This window comes from Panthera onca, chromosome A3 (assembly GCF_046562875.1).
Source record: "Panthera onca isolate mPanOnc1 chromosome A3, mPanOnc1 haplotype 2, whole genome shotgun sequence".
NCBI classification, from domain to species: Eukaryota; Metazoa; Chordata; class Mammalia; order Carnivora; family Felidae; genus Panthera; species Panthera onca.
Genome location: NC_138341.1, coordinates 11,566,914 through 11,590,047, shown reverse-complemented (window position 1 = coordinate 11,590,047; position 23,134 = coordinate 11,566,914). Strand labels below are relative to the sequence as shown.

At 43.5% G+C, this 23,134-nt stretch overlaps 1 protein-coding gene across 3 annotated transcripts in view; it reads left to right on the top strand.

Annotated features, from left to right (window-relative positions):
* NBAS (NBAS subunit of NRZ tethering complex) overlaps positions 1-23,134 on the top strand; it is a 329,610-nt gene that overhangs the window by 205,121 nt on the left and 101,355 nt on the right. For all 3 annotated transcript variants that reach the window (XM_078444965.2, XM_078444964.2, XM_078444966.2), the window contains 3 exons: positions 7,085-7,161; positions 7,544-7,681; positions 19,579-19,808. In XM_078444965.2, the coding sequence (XP_078301091.2) occupies positions 7,085-7,161; positions 7,544-7,681; positions 19,579-19,808 (445 nt within the window). The remainder of the gene's footprint in view (positions 1-7,084; positions 7,162-7,543; positions 7,682-19,578; positions 19,809-23,134) is intronic.

Here is a 23,134-nt window from a genome sequence, read left to right as displayed (position 1 = left end):
GGCCGCGCTCTTGGCGAATCCGACTCTAACTTCCCAGGGGCGTGTGCGCCGTTCTTAGTAGTGTCTGTGAGATTTTAGTGGGACTGCAGGTGTTTTTTTGTGTGTGTGTGTGTCCTGGTGTTTCATCAAATTGTCTTTTCTGACGCTCAGATTTTACTACTCCACCAAGGGAAAGAATCCAAGTCCATTGAAGTATTAAAAATTTTTTCCCAATATTACTCAGTTGAGTGGGAAAAAGATTTCAGAATGCTTGTATATGTTAAAAATGGAATTTTTTTAAAATGTAGAGGTGATTTTAATAATCTCTTTAGTTTACATTTGGGGATGCAACTTATGATGCATGTTCATAAGCACTGTCAACATTTGACATCCCTTGATAATGCTATTTTATCTGAGATAGGTGTCTTTGGGTGCTTTATAAAATCAAATATTTGTCAGAAACTCAGCAGATTTGAAGAGTGATATAGGCTAACTGACCCAAAATAGAAATTGTGAAAATATGACTTCTAACTTTGGTTCAGAAATAGGTCATAATACAAATTAAACTTCCCAATATGATCTGGCTTTTCAGAATTTTTTAATAAAGTTGATGAAAAGGTTTTTATGGAGACTAGCTGAAGAAAATTGATCATTATTTATTTAGCTAAATGAATGATTTAATGGCTAATGATTTCCAAATCAATAATATGGGCAGCTCTCCTATGTGAATTTAGTTCTGGAATTAAATTTATCATAGAGTGCTTTCCAGAGGCACTTAGTTTGCACAGAATTAGTGCTTGGAGGCTTATGCATAGATTTCATCTGATTTTGACTGTATAACTTGTTTAGAAAATGCATTATATTCAAGATTTTAGAGCCAGCATTGCAAATTAAATTCATATACACTTTTAAATGTAAGGCAGGCTTCCCCTCCCACCCCCACCCCCCATATACCTTAATGGTACAGTAAAATCACGGCAACTCAGTCTGTAGTCATTCATCATGACATCTGGTGAATCCCAGTGAGACCTTTTGGGATCAGTCTACTTCACATCCTCACTGATAATTTTGTCGAATGTTCTTCAGTGGCTTCAGATTCAAAGACTGAGCAGCTTCCTGTATGTGGGGTTTGATTTTCACTTTGCAGAAGTCCTGGAGTCTCCATGCTGCCTAGAAGGTTTTAATGCCCAGAGGCGTGACTTCATGTAACCCTAATTACCATCCCGAGGCCCCATCTCCAAATACCGTCACATGAGGGATTGCGGTTTCAACAAATAAATTTCAAGGGAGCACAGACAGTTTGTTCACAACACTGTCTTTACAAATTAGCTACTTTTCTGAGCGTAGGTGATTTACATTAGCTTTCCAAGCCCGTGTAGAAAGCAAGATAACACTGTCTCCTTTGGGGGGTTTTTGTGATGCAAAAAGAATTAGAGCTAATTCATGCAAAGCATCTTTCTCATATCTGGCCTGTTGGAGCAGATATTTTAAAAATTATAGGTATTTTTGTTTTATACTACTAATAATTGCTGGGTAAAGAAATGGCATGAATGCAGGCAGAGAGTTTGCATATAAATCATTAGAGATTCAGACTAATTTAGCTGGTGTGTAGGACAGGGATAATACCAGTTAAAACTGTAAATTAAGGTTGGCCCATATTTATCGAGATCTTGAACATCAAATAAAATTTAATTTTCATTCTTCAGGAAATGGGAGACCATTGAAGAGCTGCATATCTGCATTGCGTTTGTGTACATGTGTGTTTTAAGCTGTTGAGACACGATTACACTGATGCTTGATGAAAAATAACAGGAAGTTAGTATGAAAGTACGGTTTTAAAATGGATTGGAATGGATTGGAAGGCATCAAGTAGGGTTGAAAGATTCTAGTTTTTAAAGTAGAGTGTGTGGCAGTGGAAGTAGAAAGCCTGTGGGAATGAGTTCTTTGGAAATGAATCAGCCTGCTTGGGTGGCTGACGGTTGGAAGCAGGGGAGAGGGTGAAGTCCAGGATGACTCTGGGATTTTGTGTTTTGCTAACTGGGAGAATAGTGCACCCTTTTCGGAAATATGAATGATACCGAGGAGAGAATTAGTAACGTGGGGGGATATTTGAGTGGCAGGGTCACAATAACCGGTCGGTAATATAAGTCGTAGGAAACGGATCAGGCCTCTAGAGATAAAGATTAGGAAAGTACTGAGGTATCAGCTGAAATGAAGAACACGGCTGAGTTCTCCTGGGTAGAGAGTGTGAAGTGGAGTTGACAGGTAGGGATGAAATAGTCTAACTGAATTCCCACAGTCGGTGGTCGAGGAGAAGGCGATGTGGTGACGTGGACACGGAGGAGGGTCATTTGAGGAGAGCTGCGGGGAACCCTGTGACCCTGAAAGCCAAGGAGGGACCAGGTGGCAGTGCCTTGTGGTTCGGTGAGATCTGAGAGAGGATGGCGAGGCCTGCAGAGGGGGTTAGAAGGGAGAGCTCTCAAGGGAGGAACCTTTTTTCCCAAGACCGGTGTGGTTTACTTATGTGTTGGCACAGGACCAGTAGAAAGGGACTTTCTTTTTTGTTGACCGAGGAAAACCGCGAACTTCTTCCGCAGACAGGTTGGGAGGAGCAGCTAAGTGAGGGTCGGGTGCCCAGTGAGAAGAGGCTGGGTAACAGCAAGGATGGCAGGAGTGCACCCGCTACGCAGGTGTGTGCGTGTCTGCTCTTGTCGTCCTGCTGCAGTCCATCTCCACGCCTAAATGTAGCAGCTAATTCATTAACGAGTATGATTTAGGGGCTCCTGGGTGGCTCGGTCAGTTGAGGGTCTGACTTCGGCTCAGGTCATGATCTTGCAGTTTGTGGGTTTGAGCCCCGCATCGGGCTCTGTGCTGATGGCTTGGAGCCTGGAGCCTCTTCAGATTCTGTGTCTCCCTCTTCCTCTGCCCCTTCCCTGCTCGTGCTCTGTCTCTCTCTCTGTCAAAAATAAGTAAACATTAAAAAAAAATAATTATTATGATTTATATGAAATGGAAGTAATTGCCTCTGTTACCGCTCTGGCAGCTCTTAACAGAAGAACCTATTATCTATCATCTTTGTGGGGGAATCAAAAAGTGTCCTAACTGAAGAAAGTCATTTGTTCCCTCAAGTCTATACTTTTTGGTGGGGGGCGGGGGGAGGAACTTCTAGATGCTTTCTATATGCTAAAGAGATGATACGCGTTGAAAACTAAGGCTCTGATCTAAAATTCACAATGCTTCGAAAACCAAAAGGACTTCTTATAACTTGTTTGGCATCAAAACCTGAATTAAACTGACATGAGGTTATTTAATCTTTGCTTTATCTCATCTAGTGTGAGCATTCAAATGTTTTACAGCAGAAATGTAATGTCTTTGATTCTGGGTGCTCTCAGAACGTGCTGAAGGTATCATGTCATATGTGATACATTTCTAGCATAACTTCCTGAAAGTTCAGAACGTTCTGAATTCTGGGACACAGAGCCATGCAATAAATCAATGGTGGGTCTGGGTTCTCTTTCTGAAGATGGTTCCCAATTTACTGTATCATTCTGCCTGTTTTTATAGTTTGTAGATGCTGTTTTAGTTGTTCCAAAATGTACCTGGGATTTTGGTTTTATGTTAGGTCTGGTAAGACACCCAGGCATGGAAATGTTGGTCATGAAGGAAGTTTATACTTGCAGATCCCTAGACATAGGAGGCAGGACAGGCCACCCAGGGCCCCATTGTTACAGCAAATACTTGACGCCCAGAAAGAGAGAAGCGACATGTACTCGGGGAATCAGAACAGACTGTTTATTTCGCACCAGGGTCGGCCCAGCAGAGTCACCTCCAAAGGCTGAGCCGTGAGCCCTGGCGCTGGCCTTCTTTTATGCCTGGCTAGCTTCCGGGTATTGGAAACCTTCTATTGGCTGCATGGGGTGGGTGGGAGGCATTATCAATTGTGCTATGTGGGCAATTGGCTGATGCAAGAGGCAAGCAGGATTACAGAAGCCAAAAGAATGCAAGGAGAGTATCCAGCCTCGGACACCTGGCTGGCCTTTTTTAAATCACTTCTTGCCGGCTTTCCTTCTCAGCACGGGGGAACACTTGGGTCAGCCTGGGGTCGGAGGCAGAGGAGGCGGAGGTGTGAGGGGAAAGCCTGGGCAAAAGTCTTTATTGTACTTTCCATGGGAACAGTAGGGGAGGGATTGTAGGCAAATTTGAGTCAGCCTAAAATAGATTGTTTGAATAATTTTGTAAGACTCCAGGCTGTAGTTTTCTCTGGTTGTCCAGTGGCTGGCCCTGGGGTGGTTAGAGTGGAGGAATATAAAAGCCACTGGAGAGAAGGTGGTTCAGAGTATTGGCTCTAAATTGGTTGGTTTGCATATCAGAGATATGCTCAGAGTAATTGTTTGCTATCTTTAGGAATTTCTAGCTCTGAGAAGGGCAGTCTTTCCAGGATTGTCAAACACCCAGAATGTCAAAGCATCATAAAATAGAAAAAAAAAAAAAAAAAAAAAAGATTAACACATTGGTGCGTATGAAATAAAATCTGTGTGGATATTATTCACTTGAAGCAAACATTTATATTTTAGGCTGATTATTGTTACTGGTAAAAGTAACAGTGATGATTCTTTAGACTTTTTTCTGAGGGTGATTTTTGTCATACTCCGAGCTAATGGAAATGAAGTATTTCTTTTATCTTTCCTGCTGTAGTAAGCTTTGTATTCAGTTATTATATGTTCAAGAAATGCTAGAGATCATCTTGTCAGTTGTATCTTTGTAATAATATAACTTTTTAAAATAAACCTACTGGAATTTAGGTGTTCAGATGAAGATCTTCCCCTTGAATGATCTTTCCTGAGGACTCTGCATTTATTTCAATTATGTTGTCAGTTGTTCCTTTCTGTCGTTTTAGTTTGTTGTTGGGTTGTTTTTGTTTTGGAATTTCCTTCGGGGTCTGTAGCATATTCATTGGAATATCTCCTGGAGTATTTTCCTCACTTGAGGGTGCTTTGGTTTGGGGATACAGATAAATGCACATTAAATGGAGTGAAAGATCAAGTCAGTGATATGATTTAGAAAAAACAGATCTGACTGGAAGATAGTAACGGAACTGGTATCAGGACAGATAGGCGTCAGATTGGCCCCTGTCACAACTCTTAAGAGGGATGGTCCTTCAATAGCCAGAGAAACAGCCACACACCTGAATAAAAGCTCCTGAACTTTGAGGGGACTGGGCTCTTTTGATGAGTGGGTTCAGATATGCTTATTTGAAAATTGGTTTTCCTTGTGCACAAAGAAAGGAAGTATCTGAAAACAGAATGGGAGGAGGAAAAAACTAGGTGAGATTGTAGGTCACTTTATAAGAAATAATGGAAGAAAGAAAATTAAAAGGGAAAAATCACTACTATGTGAAACTATTGGCCTTTTTTTCCCTCCAAAATATGGATCCTGAAGGACTCTTAGGCAGGCATCAAATGGTAGAATATATTAGGCAGGTAGAAGTCAAAATGGTAGCCCAGGGGTTTTATGCGTGTGTGTGTGTGTGTACAGTATGCAATTTCTAGACACTAAGTAAATTTGCCGCATATTGTCCCGAATGTCCGCAGATTAAACTTACATGCTTTTCTTGCTTTATCTTCTGGCGTCCCAAAGATTGGAGCTAACCCTTCATCCTTCAGTTTTAATAGTGTTCCAGAACACACTCACCAGTACTGTTTCTTCTTTGCTCTCATAATTATTTGTAGAAAATTTGATTTGGGCTCTTTGCATTGTATTTTTTATTATTTATTTGGAGACTTTCTCTTGTCCTAGTGTGTTTATCCCAACGGGCAGAGACTGATTGTTAGGGCAATGTCTGGTTCAGAGAAGATTCTCATTGCCACGGAATGAAGGAATGAATTTGCAGATGGGCCTTGAAATGAGTAGCTTTTGAGTAGAAAACCTCTCTAAAATAGTGCGATTCCTCGGAAGTCCTGAGGCTGACTGGTGGTCCAATTTGGTCCATAAGGTTTGGAGAATACAGAGGAAATGAGTATTTAGAGAACCAATATTGCCTCTGTAAGGTGCAGCAGAGAAAGCTCAGATCCCTCCCGTGAGTCATCCACAGGAGATTCTGAATTCTAAGTCAGCTTTTGACACTTCATCCACTTGTAGGTGGTTCCTCGCCCCACCAGTGTCTCATTGTCCAGACTGTTAGCTAAACTCAGATTATATAAATGACTTAAATTTTAGTTCAAGTGAGACACAATTAGGAAGGTAAATCTTCTGGAAAAATATTATATGGTGTATTTCTGAAGTCAAATATTATTTCCTTTGGATTATCCACATAACAGTTCTCCTTCATTAGTGCAGATCATGAGATTCTGTGTCCTTTAAAAATAAAGGATTTACATTGTGATTACATATAACTACCTGGTATTTGTCACTAAAACCCTAAATGAATCCCGTATTAATACAAACCACACATAAACACAGGCTTTGTTGGCAGTGTGCTCTCTTTTATTAAAGCCATGAGACTGATAAGTTGTTGCTTATATAAAAAAATTTGTGGAAAAGTTGTTAATAGTTGGGAATCTTAAGATATTATATAATCAAAGCAAGGGCTTTTTGTGGAGTGTGATGAAGAGGGATGTTCTTGGAAGGAACAAAACCTATTCATTGTAGTATTCAAAAGATTTATCCTAAATTTGCACTCACATAGCTTTCTTGTTGCTTTGCTCTTTGTTGCTCGTATGCTCATTCACCATGTCAGCTGTCATTGATACATATAATTTTATAGCATGGCTTGGGCCTTTATAACCAAAAGATTAGCTGTAAGAAACCATCCTCACTGATCTCTTTGCACTTAGACTTTGTACCTGCACTAACAGAATTTTCTCCTATTTAAAAGTGTAATGAATAGCACAGTTTGTCTGAGTTAAGGCAAGGTTACTATTTAATAGCATGGTTTCATGTGATCTGTATTAGATGGTATGCATAGACCTTTGTAAAAGGTCTCAGAGAGTCCTCTCGAGCTAGGTATCTGTTGAAATCATGTAGGACTGAAAACATAGCACGTAGTAACCATGAATGTCGTATAGATCTTCAAGTAAAATCATGCATTTTTTTCCCCTGCCTTCAGTTCTCCTGCAGCTGGCAAGTGATGCTTTACCAAGTGACATGACCTTGGCTCTGGCGTACCTCCTGGCCTTACCACAGGTGAGTTTGCCGTTACCAAGAAGGGACTTCATGAACAAACAAAAAAATCTGTCCTGGGGATTTTTCACCAATAAATTGTTACATGTCTCACTTCCTTCTGATTGTTCTTATGTGCTGGAAGGACTGTGGTGTCAGTATTCAGAGAGCAAATTCTACCATTTTAGCTGAAGTGTTCATTTCAAAATCTGCCTCTCCATCACAGGATCTGCCTTTACAGTGTCTTCTGAATTTTAACGTCGTCCTGTTAGTTGAGCGTGAGCTTGCGTTGATGTGATGGAGACTTTGAACATAAATTCTGTAGTGATGACTAGAAATGTAATGGCTTATGATGATTTTCTTAATTTCCTTTCAGCTGAGTTCATTCTGTCATGTTCCTTTCTAGGTGTTAGATGCTAACAAGTGCTTTGAAAAGCAGGCCCACTCTGCTTTATCTCTCCAGCTGGCAGCATATTACTATAGCCTCCAGATCTATGCCCGACTGGCTCCATGTTTCAGGGACAAGTGCCATCCTCTTTACAGGGTGAGTCCTCCTCGTTTCCACTTCATTAACAAGCAGAGCTGAGTTACTTGTCTAAAATAGTTAAAACACATGTTTATCTTTGGAGGGACTGATGTGCTTTATATCCAGAATGCATTCCCAGCGTTGGACGTAATAACTTTTCCAGGCACTGGAAGAGGTAGTTTCTCATGTTATTGTGAATGCTGATTCTTCCCACAACTTTGCTGTCGTTTATTTTATTTTACAATTTCTTAGGAAAGGTTAAAGTAGTAGGAGAGGAGAAATGGAGAATTGAGTGTTTAATTCACCTCCCAAAAGGAAGATGGCTCTAATTTAGGACAGTAGGCAATGCAGTTCTTTGAGCAGTGCTGTACTTTTATTTATTTTTAAGCCAGAAATACGAGAGTAGTTACTGTGCCGATGAAATGTTGAAACATGTTATGTCTACTTCCACCAAGCTCCAGACAACTTTTACATAACTTATAAAGTGTGGCCTTAAGTTATGTGTGCATTCTTTCGTGGACACAGTCTTATTACGGATGCCACTGGAAAATCAAAGCCCTCCAGGTTTACTTGTATATATACCAGTTTTAATTATCAGCCTTGGGAAATTATCTACTTTTTTTTTTTTGTACTGGTGTATTTTTTTAATGTTTATTTATACTTAGACAGTGAGAATGAGTGGGGGAGGGGCAGAGAGAGAGGGAGACACAGAATCAGAAGCTGGCTCCAGCTCCGAGCTGTCAGCACAGAGCCCGATGCTGGGCTTGAACTCATGAGTGGTGAGATCATGACCTGAGCCAAAGTCGGACGCCCAGCCCACTGCGACACCCAGGTGCCCTTGTACTGAGCTATTTTTAAGAGAATTACTACTTTAAGAGTAGATAAGCAAATCGGACTTTGAAATCCACTATGTGTACAGATAAAAGGTCAAATTTCGTGGCAGGATTCTTTCTGTCCTGACCTCAGAGCACACTTTAAAGAAGTACTTTTACAATCCAAGTGTGTATCAAAGTTCTAGCTGCCTCAGCCTTCCCAAACATCTCTAGGAATCTACAAGTACATGAAAACATTCCCTTTGTGGCAAAAATTCATGGCTCTCATTCATCCATTTTTCTTTAAAAAGAGAAAGAGGGGGGATCATCTAGAACACACGTTAATCTTGCAAGGGCATACTGTTATTAGACCTGTATTGTCCTCGGGCATAGTTTTATCATGATGACAGTTGGCCGAGTAAGGAATGTTTTCTTCTTTTTAGCTACTTAATATATTACTTTATTTTGGGGATTCTGTGTGTGTGTGTGTGTGTGTGTGTGTGTATACATACATATAATTTTTTTGTTTTGTCTTTTATAGCTATTGCTTTGTGCAGTGACTCGATTCCATGCTCTCGTAATTTTCCTTTGTTTTATTTTTATGTCTCAGGTATGTTTCTGTGTGAAATAACAAATTGAACCACTGCGCTGTAAATTGAGGGACAGAAGTGATCACATAGGTGGAAGTGTGGCGAATGTCCTTCCGGAACAGCGTACTCACTGTCTTTGTTATGTTAGGTGGCCGTCAGAGAATGTGCGCGGCAGATTTGCCGGTGTCTGTCTTTCGTCAGTGCTGGGCACATACATAAGCAACAAGTAATTTACTCCAAAACACCAAGCATGTTGAAACGCAGTGAAGCTTTACTTTGACCCAAAGCATTGTGCCTTGTTACAAACACAAGTCAGTTGTGTCCTCAGGACTTACTTGACCGCGATTTCTAAGTGGGTGCCGTTGGCATGGGATCCAAGTGCTGGAGTGGGATCTCCCTCTCTTGTTCCCATGCACGTCCTCTGTATCAAGATCACACTGTGTGCCTAGCACTGTGCTGCACTTTCCATGAATACAGAGCATTGAAAGGTCAGTTATCTGGGTACCTCAAGCGTGCCGTGGGCTCTGAGCATTAAGACGAAAAGACGAATATGGCTGCCTGAGCGCCATGAACCGGCCGCTTACTATATCGTTCCAATTTTTTTTTTTTTTTAGTATATGTGCTGCCGAAGCGAGCACTGGCCGCTTACTATAAATGCAGGAAGACAGTTACATGCAGGAGACTGGACAGGCTTTGCAGGAGAGCGCTGCAGACCGATGCACCACAGACTCGCTGGGCCCTTAAGGGCCAAAGAGCTTGCTGTAGAGCTACATTTTGGCCCAGTCTTCAGTTTCGTTTCTTAAAAAATCTTAATTAAAGTAGTCGTCCTCAAAAAAGTAGTCCTCTTGGAGGAGAATTCTAGTACAACATGTGTTCCTCTTTTCCCTGATAATAAATTATTTTTATAAAAAATTATTTGTGCCAAAAGTTGAAAGTCCTTAAATCATGTACTGTTTGTGAGAGAGGTGAGTTAGGAGAAAACCACTCAAGTCCACCCCAACTTTTATATCTGGCAGTCACTGTTTCCTTCTTCACATCCTGCGGTCACTCCATAAGGAGCCCCATTTAAAATCTCCCCAACTCAACCATGGGAAGAGACAAAGAACGTGGAAAGCTCAGGGTTAGAAGCAAAGGTGCTTCCATCTTGGTTTCCTCTGTGTTCCCAGCAGTTCTTTTCACTGAGTAGAAGTGTGAACATTTTATTTCCAGATCTTGTATGTTGTATATCCTGCCATAGATCCAGTGTTTATCAAGTGCCCAGTGTGAACGACCTGGAGCCTGGCATCACAGTGAGAAGAACAGTGAGACTTGATTCTTGCCCTTTTCTTACCCTTAACCACAATTTCTGTTTCTTCCTTCCATCTCATGTCACCCCGCCACCCGTCAACTCTGGGCCTTGTTCCCGTCACCGTCTTCCTATCAAACTATCCTTCCTTTGAAGATGTCCCTCAGAGCTGTCTTGTCTTGCCCTAGCCCTGGGCCTCTGACTCTTGGTTGTTAGACTCTTCACCCACCCTGTGGCATGGCTCGGGACCCCTGCTCCTCCTCTGTCTCTGGGCCCGGTAGCAAAAGGCAGCTGCTGTTCAGGGTCCTCTCTTCAGGAAACTGCAGTAGAGCCACGTGGGAACAGAAACAGTAAAGTCCACGTAGCCCCGCGTGTTTGCTTCAACACATGATTTCTAACTTCTCGGCTGCTGCAGACAGAAACAGGTGTCTCTTCCGATAGCGTTAAGACAGCACATGGCCGGCTCAGGGGCCAGCTCATTTTCCAGGGACTTCGTGGCAGTTCTGTGGAAAGCATTTGGTTGGTTGGTAGTCTGAAAGGTGAGCTGAAGAGGTAGAAAGTACCCATGATTTTTTTTTTTTTTAACGTTTATTTATTTTTGAGACAGAGAGAGACAGAGCATGAACGGGGGAGGGTCAGAGAGAGAGGGAGACACAGAACCTGAAACAGCCTCCAGGCTCTGAGCCATCAGCACAGAGCCTGACGCGGGGCTTGAACTTGCGAACCGCTAGATCATGACCTGAGCCGAAGTCGGACGCTTAACCGACTGAGCCACCCAGGTGCCCCATACCCATGATTTTTTTTAACATCAAGATGCAAAGATGTTCTGAAATTCTTCCAGATAGATGTGTTAAAAGGGAGTGGGAGAGGTCGAATACCTCTCCAGTTGTTTTTCTTCTCTCTGCCCCATGTCCTCAAATTAATTCAGTCTCCGGGCTCCGTGGTTGTAACCGTCTCATAAACACCACCCTGTCTTTGCTTTTGTTAGTTTTGTATTCTTTCCCAAACATCTGCCAGAGTGGTGTTTCTAAAATGGAGATCTGGTCACCTTGCCTTGTGCCTAAAATCCCTCAGTGATTTCCTGTTGTCCGGGCAAGGTCTGCATGTCCCCCATGGTCTGGCTTCTGCCTCTTCCTCCAACTCCATCTTTGCCCAGCCATACCAACCCACTTAAATTTCTCAGATGCCCTGTGCGTTCTCTTTCCTTGTCTTCAAACCTGTGTTCTTTGCTATGATGTTTTCCCCCAGCGTTTCTTTGCTTAGCTACTTGCTTCAGGTGTTACCTCGCCCAGGCTGGGTTCCTGTCACCTGCCGTCACTCGGCAGTGCTCCCAGGCTGTGTGTGGTGCTCTTCTGTGAACATCTGTAGTGCCCTGTACTTACTCCAGTTACTGTGCTTACACTCTCGTTTTGCACTTATGTATCTTTCATCTCACTCGACAGTGAGCTGTTTGAGGCCAGTGTCTGAGTGGTATTTGTTTTTCCCAATGCTTAGAGCAGGACCTGGATAATAAAAAGGAGTAAATAAATCTTCACTGGGTAGATTATTGAAAATTAATGAATAATTCTTCAGCACATGTGAAATGATTGAAGTGTGTGTGTGTGTGTGTGTGTGTGTGTGCGCGCGCGCGTGTGAGAGTGCGTGCGCATGCGCTCAGGGATTTATCAGGTGATCATGCCAGGCCACGTTCTAGATCCTGGGGAAACACAAGCGCACAAGACACATAAGAACCCTTGCCCTTTTGGGACTTACATTCCATTGAGGAAAGGACACCATCAACAAAATAAGTAAATACAATATATACTCTGTGAAATGGGGGTAAGAGCTATGAAAACAAAAAGCAAAGAGTAAGCAGCACGTGCGTGCACGTGTGTGTGGAGAGCACAATTTAAACAGGCTCAGGAGAGGCCTCAATTCAGAAAGTGACTTTTGACAGGACAAAAAGACGAGGGCAGAGCCAGGAAGATGGGAGGGGAAGAGCCTTCCAAACAAAGGGAATAGCATGACGAAGGTACTGAAGCATCCCTGCGCCCATCCTGCATGCTGTGGCAGTTTTTCACAAAGTATTTGAGATAGTATTGAAATTTTACTCCATAAAACTCAAAGCTTTGAAGAGTTGCCTGACCCCAGATGGAAAGGATAGAAATTCAGTCTGTGACCAGACCTCACTGTGACCAGCAGGGTCTCCTCTGTCCAGCTAAAAAGTGTCAAAAGGCGTATGTGCGTGGGGGGGGGGGGGGGGCAGTAGCAGCAAGGGTCTGGCCTATGGAAATTTTCAGTGGACGCTAGAAAGATCAGACTAACCCTGAGAAGGCACTGGCTGTCTTAAAGTACCTCTCCCATTTATTCTGCCACTTGATCCTTTGAGCAAGCCCATTTTGCAGAAGGTAAGACTCAGAGAAATCCAGTTACTCGCTCCAGGTTGCCCTGGTGGAAAGGGACATCCTGTCACTTAAAGCTCCTGATTCTAGGCTTTACCTGCTTTTTGCTTGCACCAGAGCGGTTTCTGGCGTGCAGTCTAATGAGTCAGTCGCTGCAGGAAGCTCCGCTGTGGCTACAGGTGAAATCTAAACTCCTTTGTGTGACAGAGACGACCCTCCCTGAGCTGACTGGCTCTTCGTTACCCCGCCAGCACGATCCTGACGCTAGCTCTTTAGAAGTTTATGTTTTAGCTGTTCAGAATTTATATTTCTCTGCATTTGACATCCTTTTTCACACCTCTGTGCCTGTGCAGATGTAATTTCCCCGCTTGAAGTGCCTCCTTCTTCCCACTCTCAGCAGATAAGTCTGACTCAAAAGAGCCTCCTGTGTGGAGCCTTCTCTGCCTCTGAGCACACACGGGTCCCTTCCATGTCTCACTGCTCTAGCGTGGATGCCCCACGAGCAGTTCTTCCGTGGTACTGTAGGTGACACACAGCTGTCCCCTCTCCTTGTGGTAGGGCAGGGATCCCATCTCTCTCCGAGTCCCCGGGACCTCACCCACCGTAGTGGCTCAGTGGATGTTTATCGGCACGGGAATAGCTTCAGGAGGCATTTCAGCTGCCGTGGGTCAGGGCGGCCTTCAGGCCCGAGTTCTGCGGCTTGAAGGTCCTGCTCTCTTCGGTTCGAAGGAATTGCGGATGGAAACAGTAGCTGTGTGTTTTAAGTACATAGAGTTTTCCACTGGCAACCGGGCGGCTCATTGTTGGAGTCTTTTCAGCATCTTCCTTTGCATAAAACAACACTGCTGAGTTTGGAATTAAATATAACAAACTCCCAATGAGTCATCGTAGAAATTGGAATCAAAGTGGTTTCGATTTGTTGCCTACACATAACAGCACTCAGTGAAGCTAGCTTTCCCTCACTCGCCACTTCAGCTCGTTTCAATTTTCAGTCCTCAGGAATTCTCCTTCTACCGCCCCCCCCCCCCCCCCCCCCCAGAGTTCTGAGCTGCGGGATGATTACTAGGTTTGAATACAGGTACTGAGAGAATTTATGGGGTTATTTCTGACAAAAGGCCTGTGCACCCTGATGGAAGCACTATCCTAAGCCTGCCAGCACCGGCTCCTGGGGCTTTTCTAGATTGTCTTTGGAGCAGCCCACCTTACCTCAACTCTTCTTTTTAGGGACCTATAGTAACAATTGACAAATGGTCAGCTGGAGAGAGTTTTCTCTCCTTGTATTTGTCCTGACTGACTTGTTTTTATGTTTAAGAAATAATACATATGTGGCCAGAAAACTCAAATGATGAAAATGGTATACAGCAGAAAGTCAGTGGTTCCCTTTTGATTCCTTCCAGACATGGTGTATGGATATACGTATTTATGGAAACGTTTTTTATACAAATGTGAATATACCCACTGTTAGGTACCTTGATTTTGTTTGCATTTATACCTTACCTTTATAATTATTGTAAATGCATCTGTGTAAGTGTGATCTTGCTAGCATTTTTTTTAAAGTTTCAGAAGATAAAATCAGTTAAAAATGGAAACATGCCCTTCAGTTTTATATGCTAGAGAAGCAAACCCAGCAGGGGATGAAATTCAAAACTTTATGGTAGACCATTTCTAAATGTGGTTTTTTTAAGCTACTAATTGAAAATACTAAGTAGAAAATTATCTCAAGCAAATAACAACCCTAGAGGGGAAACGCACCACCTGTTTAAAACTTTCCAACCAATATTACCAAGAAATGGAGACTATTAAACTGGAATGGATTTATTACCTCTACTAGTAAGCAGTAGATTGTCATCGAGCATTCTGTAGCCATGAATATTTATGCATATTTTGTTTTTACAGGGATTTGACCATATTCTTTAAAGAAATCATACTTTATTCACCCCCTGAAGAACTGTGTTGCCAAATTCGGGGAAAAATTTAGAATAATTTAATTCTCCACACTTTTCCGTTTAAAATTTTTGATGCCTTTTTATGTTATTATTTTTGCAGCCTGTGATGTTTTGCAATATCACTTTGAATACCAAATATGAGAGATTCTGAAGCTACCTGTAAAGTCCTTCAAAAGCTTCTTAGAAGCTAAAAGCTTTCATATGCTTGGATCACATCATTGGACTTAGTTGGGAGAAGAGGGAGGGCTCTGACTATACACACACACAAACAGCGATTTGCGATGTGAGTTCGGGTGTAGGACATTTGTGGGGACCTGTCGGCAGCATAAGGAGCGCGGTAGGTGAGAATCAAGAGGTTTGACTCACTTCCTTGCTGTCAGCCCCCGGCCGAGGATGTCTGCAGTGCAGATTGGCATATCTGCGATGGGAACCACGGTCTCCTGTGCCCATTGCTGGGCCGGTGTGAGGGTCAAATGGCATTCATGCCAGAGTGCTTAGACACTTGAATGCGTGAAATAACGTGTCGGGGTGAGTGGGGGATGCTTTGGAATATTTTGAGAGAAATTGTGGTAAGCTCAGGGGAAGAATGGTTATTAAAATTTAAATCAAATTTTGGAAGTAATCACGACCAGTGAAGTTCCTTGAGGAAGAGAGAGAGGTAGTAATGCTAATGGTAAGAAGATAATTTGCATAGAGGGCTAGAACTTACAACATGCTAATCCATCTAGCCTCGTTTAATCTTTATGGGGGCTCCATAAAGAAGAAATTGCTTCCATTTTAATAATGGAAAAGCCGAGGCTCAGGGGAGAAGAACCAGTAACCCAGGTTATTTGACGCCTATTCCTGTGGTTTTTTACCCATTTTTTTACCCATCTTTACCCGTTTTTACCCATGTATATACACGTGTATACATGTATAAAAGGGTTGTGAGGGAGAATGTACCTATGTGTAAAAAAAAAAAAAAAAAGCCAATCTGGATGTAATAACAAATGACAGCGTTAAGTCCATCAGTGACAGTTGATTGTTTGTAAAAGGACTCCGGTGCCATTGACTTTGTTACATTCGGGGGGTCTCGTCAGGATCCTTACAGTTTCAAGAGATCCCCTCCCCTGCATAGCAAATGTACAAGGATGGTTTGGGGGAGGCATTATGCTCGGGAGTCACATGCCACACCACCACTTAACCCAGCGGCCTTGGTCAAGTTTCTCACCTCCTAATGCCTCTGTAAAAACAGACGATACTAGCAGACTGGTCCCACCGAATGGTTAGTTTTAAGTGAGAGTCACTTCACGTATGTTTAGCTCTATGCCTGTCTCCGTACCGAAGACTATTAGGTCTCCAATACCGAAAAATATTAGGTGTTTGTTCTTAAATATTTCTTAGAAAAGCGAACACATTTGATGTATAAAGAACATGAAATAAAAGTTCCAGAGTGGCTAGATAATTTCTACTTAGTAAAAGAAAAGAGATTACAGTTGTTTAAACTATGAAGGAATGTACTGACTGCAATTCATTGGTCTAAAATTGTACTTTTAACCAAGAAATCTGCTCTGAATATTTAGTGGAGGCATACATGAGGAAAGGTGTGGAACTTCCCCAATTCCACACCTGGAGGGATTTACAAGGATTTGTTTTATTTTTATGATTGAATTCCTATACATTCGTGGGATTTTAGCCTGAGAAAGGGGATCCTCTGGTGATGTTCCTTTGTTTTACATCTGAAGAAGCTGAGCCTCAGAAGGGTCCAGAGAGGAGTAATTGCTCCCTGCCCGGAGTTCCTGGCACTCTGGGTTTGTGACTCGGCAGTGGTGCGTATATGCAGATGCCTTCTGTGAATTGCTTATGTGCCCATCTTTGCCAGCCACTGCTTTTTAATTGCTTGCGAGTAAGCCCTGGGCCCAGTTTGCTTTCTTATAATGATAGAGAAAAAGTACTTTAACATACCTTATTTATCTGTGCCTCTTAGCAAACCATCAGGACGGTGTGCGCATCGAGTCCTATGGTGAGGAAGTGGGGATCTGAAATAACTTGCCCCAAATTGCATCCCTACTGACTGAGGGACCTGGAATAGAAGGACTATTGACTTTAAAACCACTGCTACCTGGGCGCCCGGGTGGCTCAGTCGGTTAATCATCCAACTCCTGATTTCAGTTCAGGTCACGATCTCGCGGTTTGTGGGTTCGAGCCCCACGTCGGGCTCCAGGCTGACAGTGAGGAGCCTGTTTGGGATCCTCTCCCTCTCTCTCTCTCTCTCTCTCTCTCTCTCTCTCTCTCTCCCCCCTCCCCCTCCCTCCCCCTCCCTCCCTCTCCCTCCCTCTCCCTCCCTCTCTGCTGCTCCCTCTCTTGCACATGCCCACAATCTCTGTCTCTCTCAAAATAAATAAATAAACAAAAGCCACTACTGCCGTTCATCGTCTTTCCCTTTTACCCCGTACCTGATTTGTGCGAGAGAGGCTACTGCGCTCTGGAAAGACAAATTCACGAAATACTCGTGGTCTCTGCCATAATTTAATAAGCTATAATGTACTATTTATAAGAAAAAGCAGTGTAAAGTGTAAATTTGAATTACTGTTAAAGTGTAAGAGAATAGAAAGGAGGAGGCGTTATGCTATTGAGGTCAAGTGAAAAGTATGCAGGCCGCCCCCCCCATACAGGTGCCAAATCCTTGAGATGCCAGGAAACGAAGTGAAAAATGAACGTGGAGACAAGACCTGTGGGAGAAGGCTTGAGAGAATGGAGCCAGTTGACTCCACGAGCAGGCGTGGGAGCCACAGCCTGGTAGAGAGGGGCTCGGAGAGCCCGATGGCGGGATGCTCGTAGCCTCTCCTCCAAATGCAACGGGCGAGTGCAGACCGAGGGCTTTGGTCCCAAACCGCCGGGTCAGAGCGTCTGTGGGGGAAAAGCTGTCCTTTGGTGGTGAGCATGGGTTTGCTGGCAGGGTGTAGAATCGGGGCACAAGGTGACAGGCCACGACAGGAGCGTTGTGCCGCCCTGAAACCCGATCATTGGAGATGCGCTCTTGCTCTCTTCTGCTGCGAGGCCAGAAAGTGCTGACAGGGTGAGGCTGGGAAAACAGGCAAGGACGGTGCCCACCTGGGGGCGGGGACAGAGCAGGTGTGGATGGGCTCCCTGGCCCTGGAGCAGCGGCCCTGTACCGCGTGACTTCAGGGCCGGCTGAGCCCTTGCTGCGTGATTCAGGGTGCTGCCCCGAGGCTTCAGCCCTTGAGCGGAAAGGGGGTGGGGCTCGATGGCCGCTGTGGAGGCGGCACTAAGTGCTGAGGCGTGGGATCCCCTTTGTCTAAATCCACTGCCAGAAACACCATCCATATGCAGCCGATTCCCAAATCCCTTCTAATTGCAGTTAGATTTGCTTTATTCGTGCCCTCTTTCTGTCAGGTCTTAGCTCCCCAGGCCTTAGTGCATATTGAACCCTTCACTGCACTTTGTCTCCCTAGATTTTCCTGGCGTTTTCACTGCTGATACTGGAGTGGTTAGTCTAGGCATTAAATCTTCCAAGAAGACTTCCTCTGAATTCCCACAGAACCCTGTGCTTACCCGTATCGTACCATTTTACAATTATTTGCTTGATTGTCTCTCTCCAGAGACTGCATCCCTAGAGGAGAGGGTCATATCTTCTCACTGGCACATAATAGGTGCACAAGAAATATTTGTTGAATGAATGAAAGATGGTCTCATAGCTTACTTTGAAGAGTGAGTTTTCAAACCCAGGACTTTTGACTTGAGACTTAATCTGTGGTTTATGCAATAGGACCGAGTGTGTGCATAGAGGTAGGGGAAAAAACATTGACTTTTTCTCAAATCCACCTACCGGAACCCGAGAAGATTTCTCTAATTGGTTTTTATCGGTTCTCTCAGAATGTTTCCTAATAGGATCAAGAGAGAAATGTCAGGCTAGGTTTGGTAATACAGACTCGACGTTGACAAATCTCCTGTGTACCTCAGAATAATGGCGTACACGTTAGAAATGCTGACAGCTTACTATAATTAGGTGTGTTTCTAAGAACCAAAGATAGATTCTGAAGTTTTTCCCCCTAATTTGCTTATATTAAAATATATACCATGTCTTCCTAGGAATTGAGTGATTGAATTACTGTTGTTCAAGTATTAGGCTCCCTATTAAACAATTCCAAAATCATAGCTGAGCTGCTGTTGCTTCGTTGACACACCCTGACCAACTTTAATGTAAATAAATGTGGCCAGTTCATCACTTATTTTTCTTTCCTGTCGGCTGTCAGATTCCAGGTTTTGTTCTCTTTGAGTAATTTTTTTGTTGTTAGAGAAGCTGTAAAGAATTATAGAGCAATATCCCACTGAGCTCCAAATTGAGCAGAGGAAAAATTGGTTGGATGCTCTCTTATGCAGCTAGAAGTGTTTTGTGATTTCAGGAACAGGGATGGGTTTTTTTTCCCCCCAATTTATCCCTGGAGAAAACACTCTTCTACTTAGCTGTCTTGGCATTTAGAGTGGCATTACCGAGCTGCATCTTAGTTATTGAGAACACTTACATGGTCCAAAGAAAATGTATCCAGGGGCAATGAAGATGACAATTACTTCAGGGTGAATTATTATAAATGATCAGGTAATTGGGCCCCCAATCTAGTAGGGCGATGAGAGTTGAAAAAGCAAGTGTACATTATTTTTTCAATGGGTGGAGATTTTTAAGGTGGAAGAACAGAGCAGGCATCCAGAAAACTCCTAGACTCCTTTCTGTGTCTTGTCTCTGTGGTCTGCAAAGTTCACTGGCTCCCCCGCTGATTTCTCAGGGTGGCTGTGAGCCTTGATAAAATGGCAGCAGGGGAAGAGGCAAACAGGTTGCCCAGGAGACGTGGTCGTCTTGTTGTTACTTTATTTTGTTTTTGTGGTTGCTGTTTTTGTTACAGGCTGATCCCAAGGAGCTCATCAAGATGGTCACCAGGCATGTGACTCGATATGGACACGACGCCTGGCCAGAGGACCTGGTTTCACTGACCAAGCAGTTACACTACTACAACGAACGGCTCCTGGATTTCACGCAGGCCCAGATCCTTCAGGGCCTCCGGAAGGGTGTGGATGTACAGCGGTTTACGGCAGATGACCAGTATAAAAGGGAAACTATCCTTGGTTTGGCAGAGTAAGGGATACCTTTGTCTCCTAAAGGGGTGGATTTAAAGCCTAAAAGAACAGGTTGAATGATCAGGACACAGTCCTTTGAAGGTTTACATCTGTGGTTGTTATAAATAGGACTTTCCTTCTTCCTGTGGTGTGATGGACACGTGGCTGTTCCCAGTTGGATCAGCTGATGGCAGACAAAGTTTTAAACCTGCAAATTTAAATAATAAGTGTGGGAATTATTTAAAAGTTTCCCATGATTTGGCTAGCCCAATACCAACATTCTTACCATGTTAGCGGGGTGAGGGTATGACCGGCATAAAAAATGTGAAGCTTATTATAGACGTTTAAAAAGATTGCCTGTTATTCCTGGAAGTCTCACTGCAAACTAGGGGGCAGTTTAATTTCCCCCGTGTGTTGAGAATGAGATGTTGTTTGAGTGCCGGGGGAAGGACCCAGAGTCTAGATTCAGGGCACCTGTATCTGTCATGGGTTTCCAGAGGAAGGAGAGCTGACCAGCTAGGCCCAGCAGCCTCTCTTGGTGGAAGCCAGTAGCACCTGCCCCTTTTCCCTTTGTCGCTCACCCCTTTCAGCAGCAAGCCCCATGTGAGATGGCAGTACGGGTTAAGGCCCAGTGAGAAGCATTTCTTCGGAGGCGTGGGATGCCCCTTGGTTTTAATACTGGTCTCCATTTTTTTTAGTTTAGATCAAATGAGAATTAGTTACATGTCAGAAGGTGGGAAAGTGGAAAAAAACAAAAAAAAGAAAAAATACAAATTAAAAAAAAAAAAGTGGGAAAGTGTGTTCACCCATAATGGTTATTAAGTAGAGTTGTTTTGTTCTTAACATCACAATTTGTGGAGCACTTCCCATGGGCAAGGAGCTGTGTTAGGTGCTCTATAAAGCTTATTTTGTAAATCTCTTTTACTCCTCGAACATAATAACCCTGTGGCGTAAAATGGTATTTCCATTTTATAGCCGAAGAACATGAGACTCAGGAGTGTGAGGTAACTGGCCCAAGTTTACACGGGTGGTAAGGATCATCACTGTGATATTAATCTTGGCCTTGATCTCTCAATTATCAAAGCCATCGCATCTTCACAACGCCCTGTGCCCCCCTGCCCCCCTCCCCCCGTCCACTCTCTACCCCCGATGCACGGTTGTATTCCCAGGCAAGCGAGGCCTGCAATGCAGTCTAGGCTTCCAGCCTTTGAAGCTAACGTTAAATTGTGCCTATATTTAGTGATTATTCTTCCTTCCTGCTACATTACTTTAAAATAACAAATGTAGCCCTGGTTATGGTTGTAGTATATGCTCTTTTTCATTATTATTATTTAAACCTCTAAGAAAGTGGCAAAGTACCCTTGGCAGTCTGTAATAACTTTACATGAGCCCAAGCTTCTTTCCTACCATAAGCACCCCGAATTCTCTTTAAAGTTTATGTGTATTTATCTTGATAGAGATAGAGCAAGCGGGGGAGGGGCAAAGAAAGAGGGAGACAGAATACCACGAAGCCTCTGCATTGTGAGCTCAGAGCCCAATGAGGGACTTAGACTCACGGGCTGTGAGATCATGACCTGAGCCAAAATCAAGAGTCGGACACTTAACCGACTGAGCCACCCAGGCACCCCCACCCCAAATTCTCTTTAGAGTAAGGCGGGGAATAGACAGATCAAAGAAAAGATAGTAAGAACAGTCTGTAGTGGGATTTAGTTAAGAGAAATATGGAATAGTTTTTTCTCTCCTCCTCTGTTCTCCTGGAGGTTCACAATGTCATGGAGCTGTTTAATGTCTAATTTGAAAGTGACTGAAGGGGTCACTTAATCCAACCTCCTCGCTTTTGGAAGAGGGATCTGAGAACCAGAGAACTTTAAACAGTTGTTCAAGGTCACACAGCCCAGGGGTGAGACTCGGCTTCCCATTGCCAAGTCCAGTGGGCTTCTCCTCCGGGCATTTGGTAATCCTGGGTGCCACCCATGCTCATGGTTTCTTAGAAGAAGGTTATTATGCAGAATGCAGGTTACGAGGTAAGGCATGTCTTAACATCATCTGTTACATTTTGCCAGGGTTTTTGTCCTTTACTTTCTTTTGTAAGGATCCAGGATGCTATTTGAAGTGTGTCCTAGAGGACAAATACATGCTTTTGACAAACATACCATAGAACCTTCTCCATAATTTGTTACCTAGAAAAATATCCAACATTCTCTGAATGGCTTGTTTAAAATGTCAGAGTGGGTGTGGCGTCTTTGAGTTCGCAGTTCCAATTTGGAGGCGGGCATTCAGTGTGTTACATACAAAAATCCTTGACGCATCTGCTTCCTCCTGTTCGGCAGCCCCCCGCCCCCTCACTGTACACAGCGTGACCAGTCTTCGTTTTCTTGCCAATCGTGCATCCATTTTGATGGCATTGGCCTTCTATAAGTGCCTTTTATCCATCCTTTATTGTCCATGTATCTTAGATAATAGGTTTCGGTGCTTAGTTGGGGTAACCTGGAGGAGGGCACACAGAGCTTGGCTTCTTCCCACCTTTCTCAGGTGATGAAGGTACCGGTACCTAGTGAGCACGGTCCTGGGGTCAGGCACTGTGTCAGACTCCCCTCAGAGAAAGGATGAATTGCTAATGGTCGCTATTCTCAACGATTTCTCATTCCGTAGAGTATACTCAGTAAATACTTGAAGAAATTTTTGATCGGCGATGACCTAGTACTTCACGCAGTGACAGACTTATTCCAGCCCTGGGCCTATGTTTTACAGTCCACATACACAGAGTTGTTTTTACATTTTTAAAGGTTTGTGGAAAAACAAGAATTTAAAAAAATAATAAAAAGAATTTTCTACAGAGACCGTATGGCCGCGAAACCTAAAAGATTTACCGTCTTGCTGTTCACAGAAAATGTTTACCAACTGTGGGCTAATCGAACATAGAAGGAAACGTCCTGGTTTTCTCAGTTAGCATGTATATAGTCTTAGCGATATCCCTTAATAAGAACAGATATTTCATTTCTGTTCCTGTGGTTTTGTCCACCAATCTTCCAAACGAGAATTTCATCCTTAGAATTTCTGTTTCTGGGAAATAGAGGTGCTGTCGTAGTCTTTGCAGAATGGCCTTCGTGGTGGGTGCTGGGCCCCAGAATTCTTCATAAACCTAAAAGGTCTCAAGTCTGGTGACCCCATGCCCTGGTTTAAACCTTCCTCTGGCTCTCCACTGCCGGTAGGATAAGGTGCAGGTCCCTTGGCAGGAACCCCTCCTGCCCCACCCCCCATGCCTTCTCTCTCAGAAGCCCTCTGGCTCTTCTCTCTCGTAACTACCTTCCCTCAGTTCTGCTTTTTTATCCTCCAGGCTTCAGC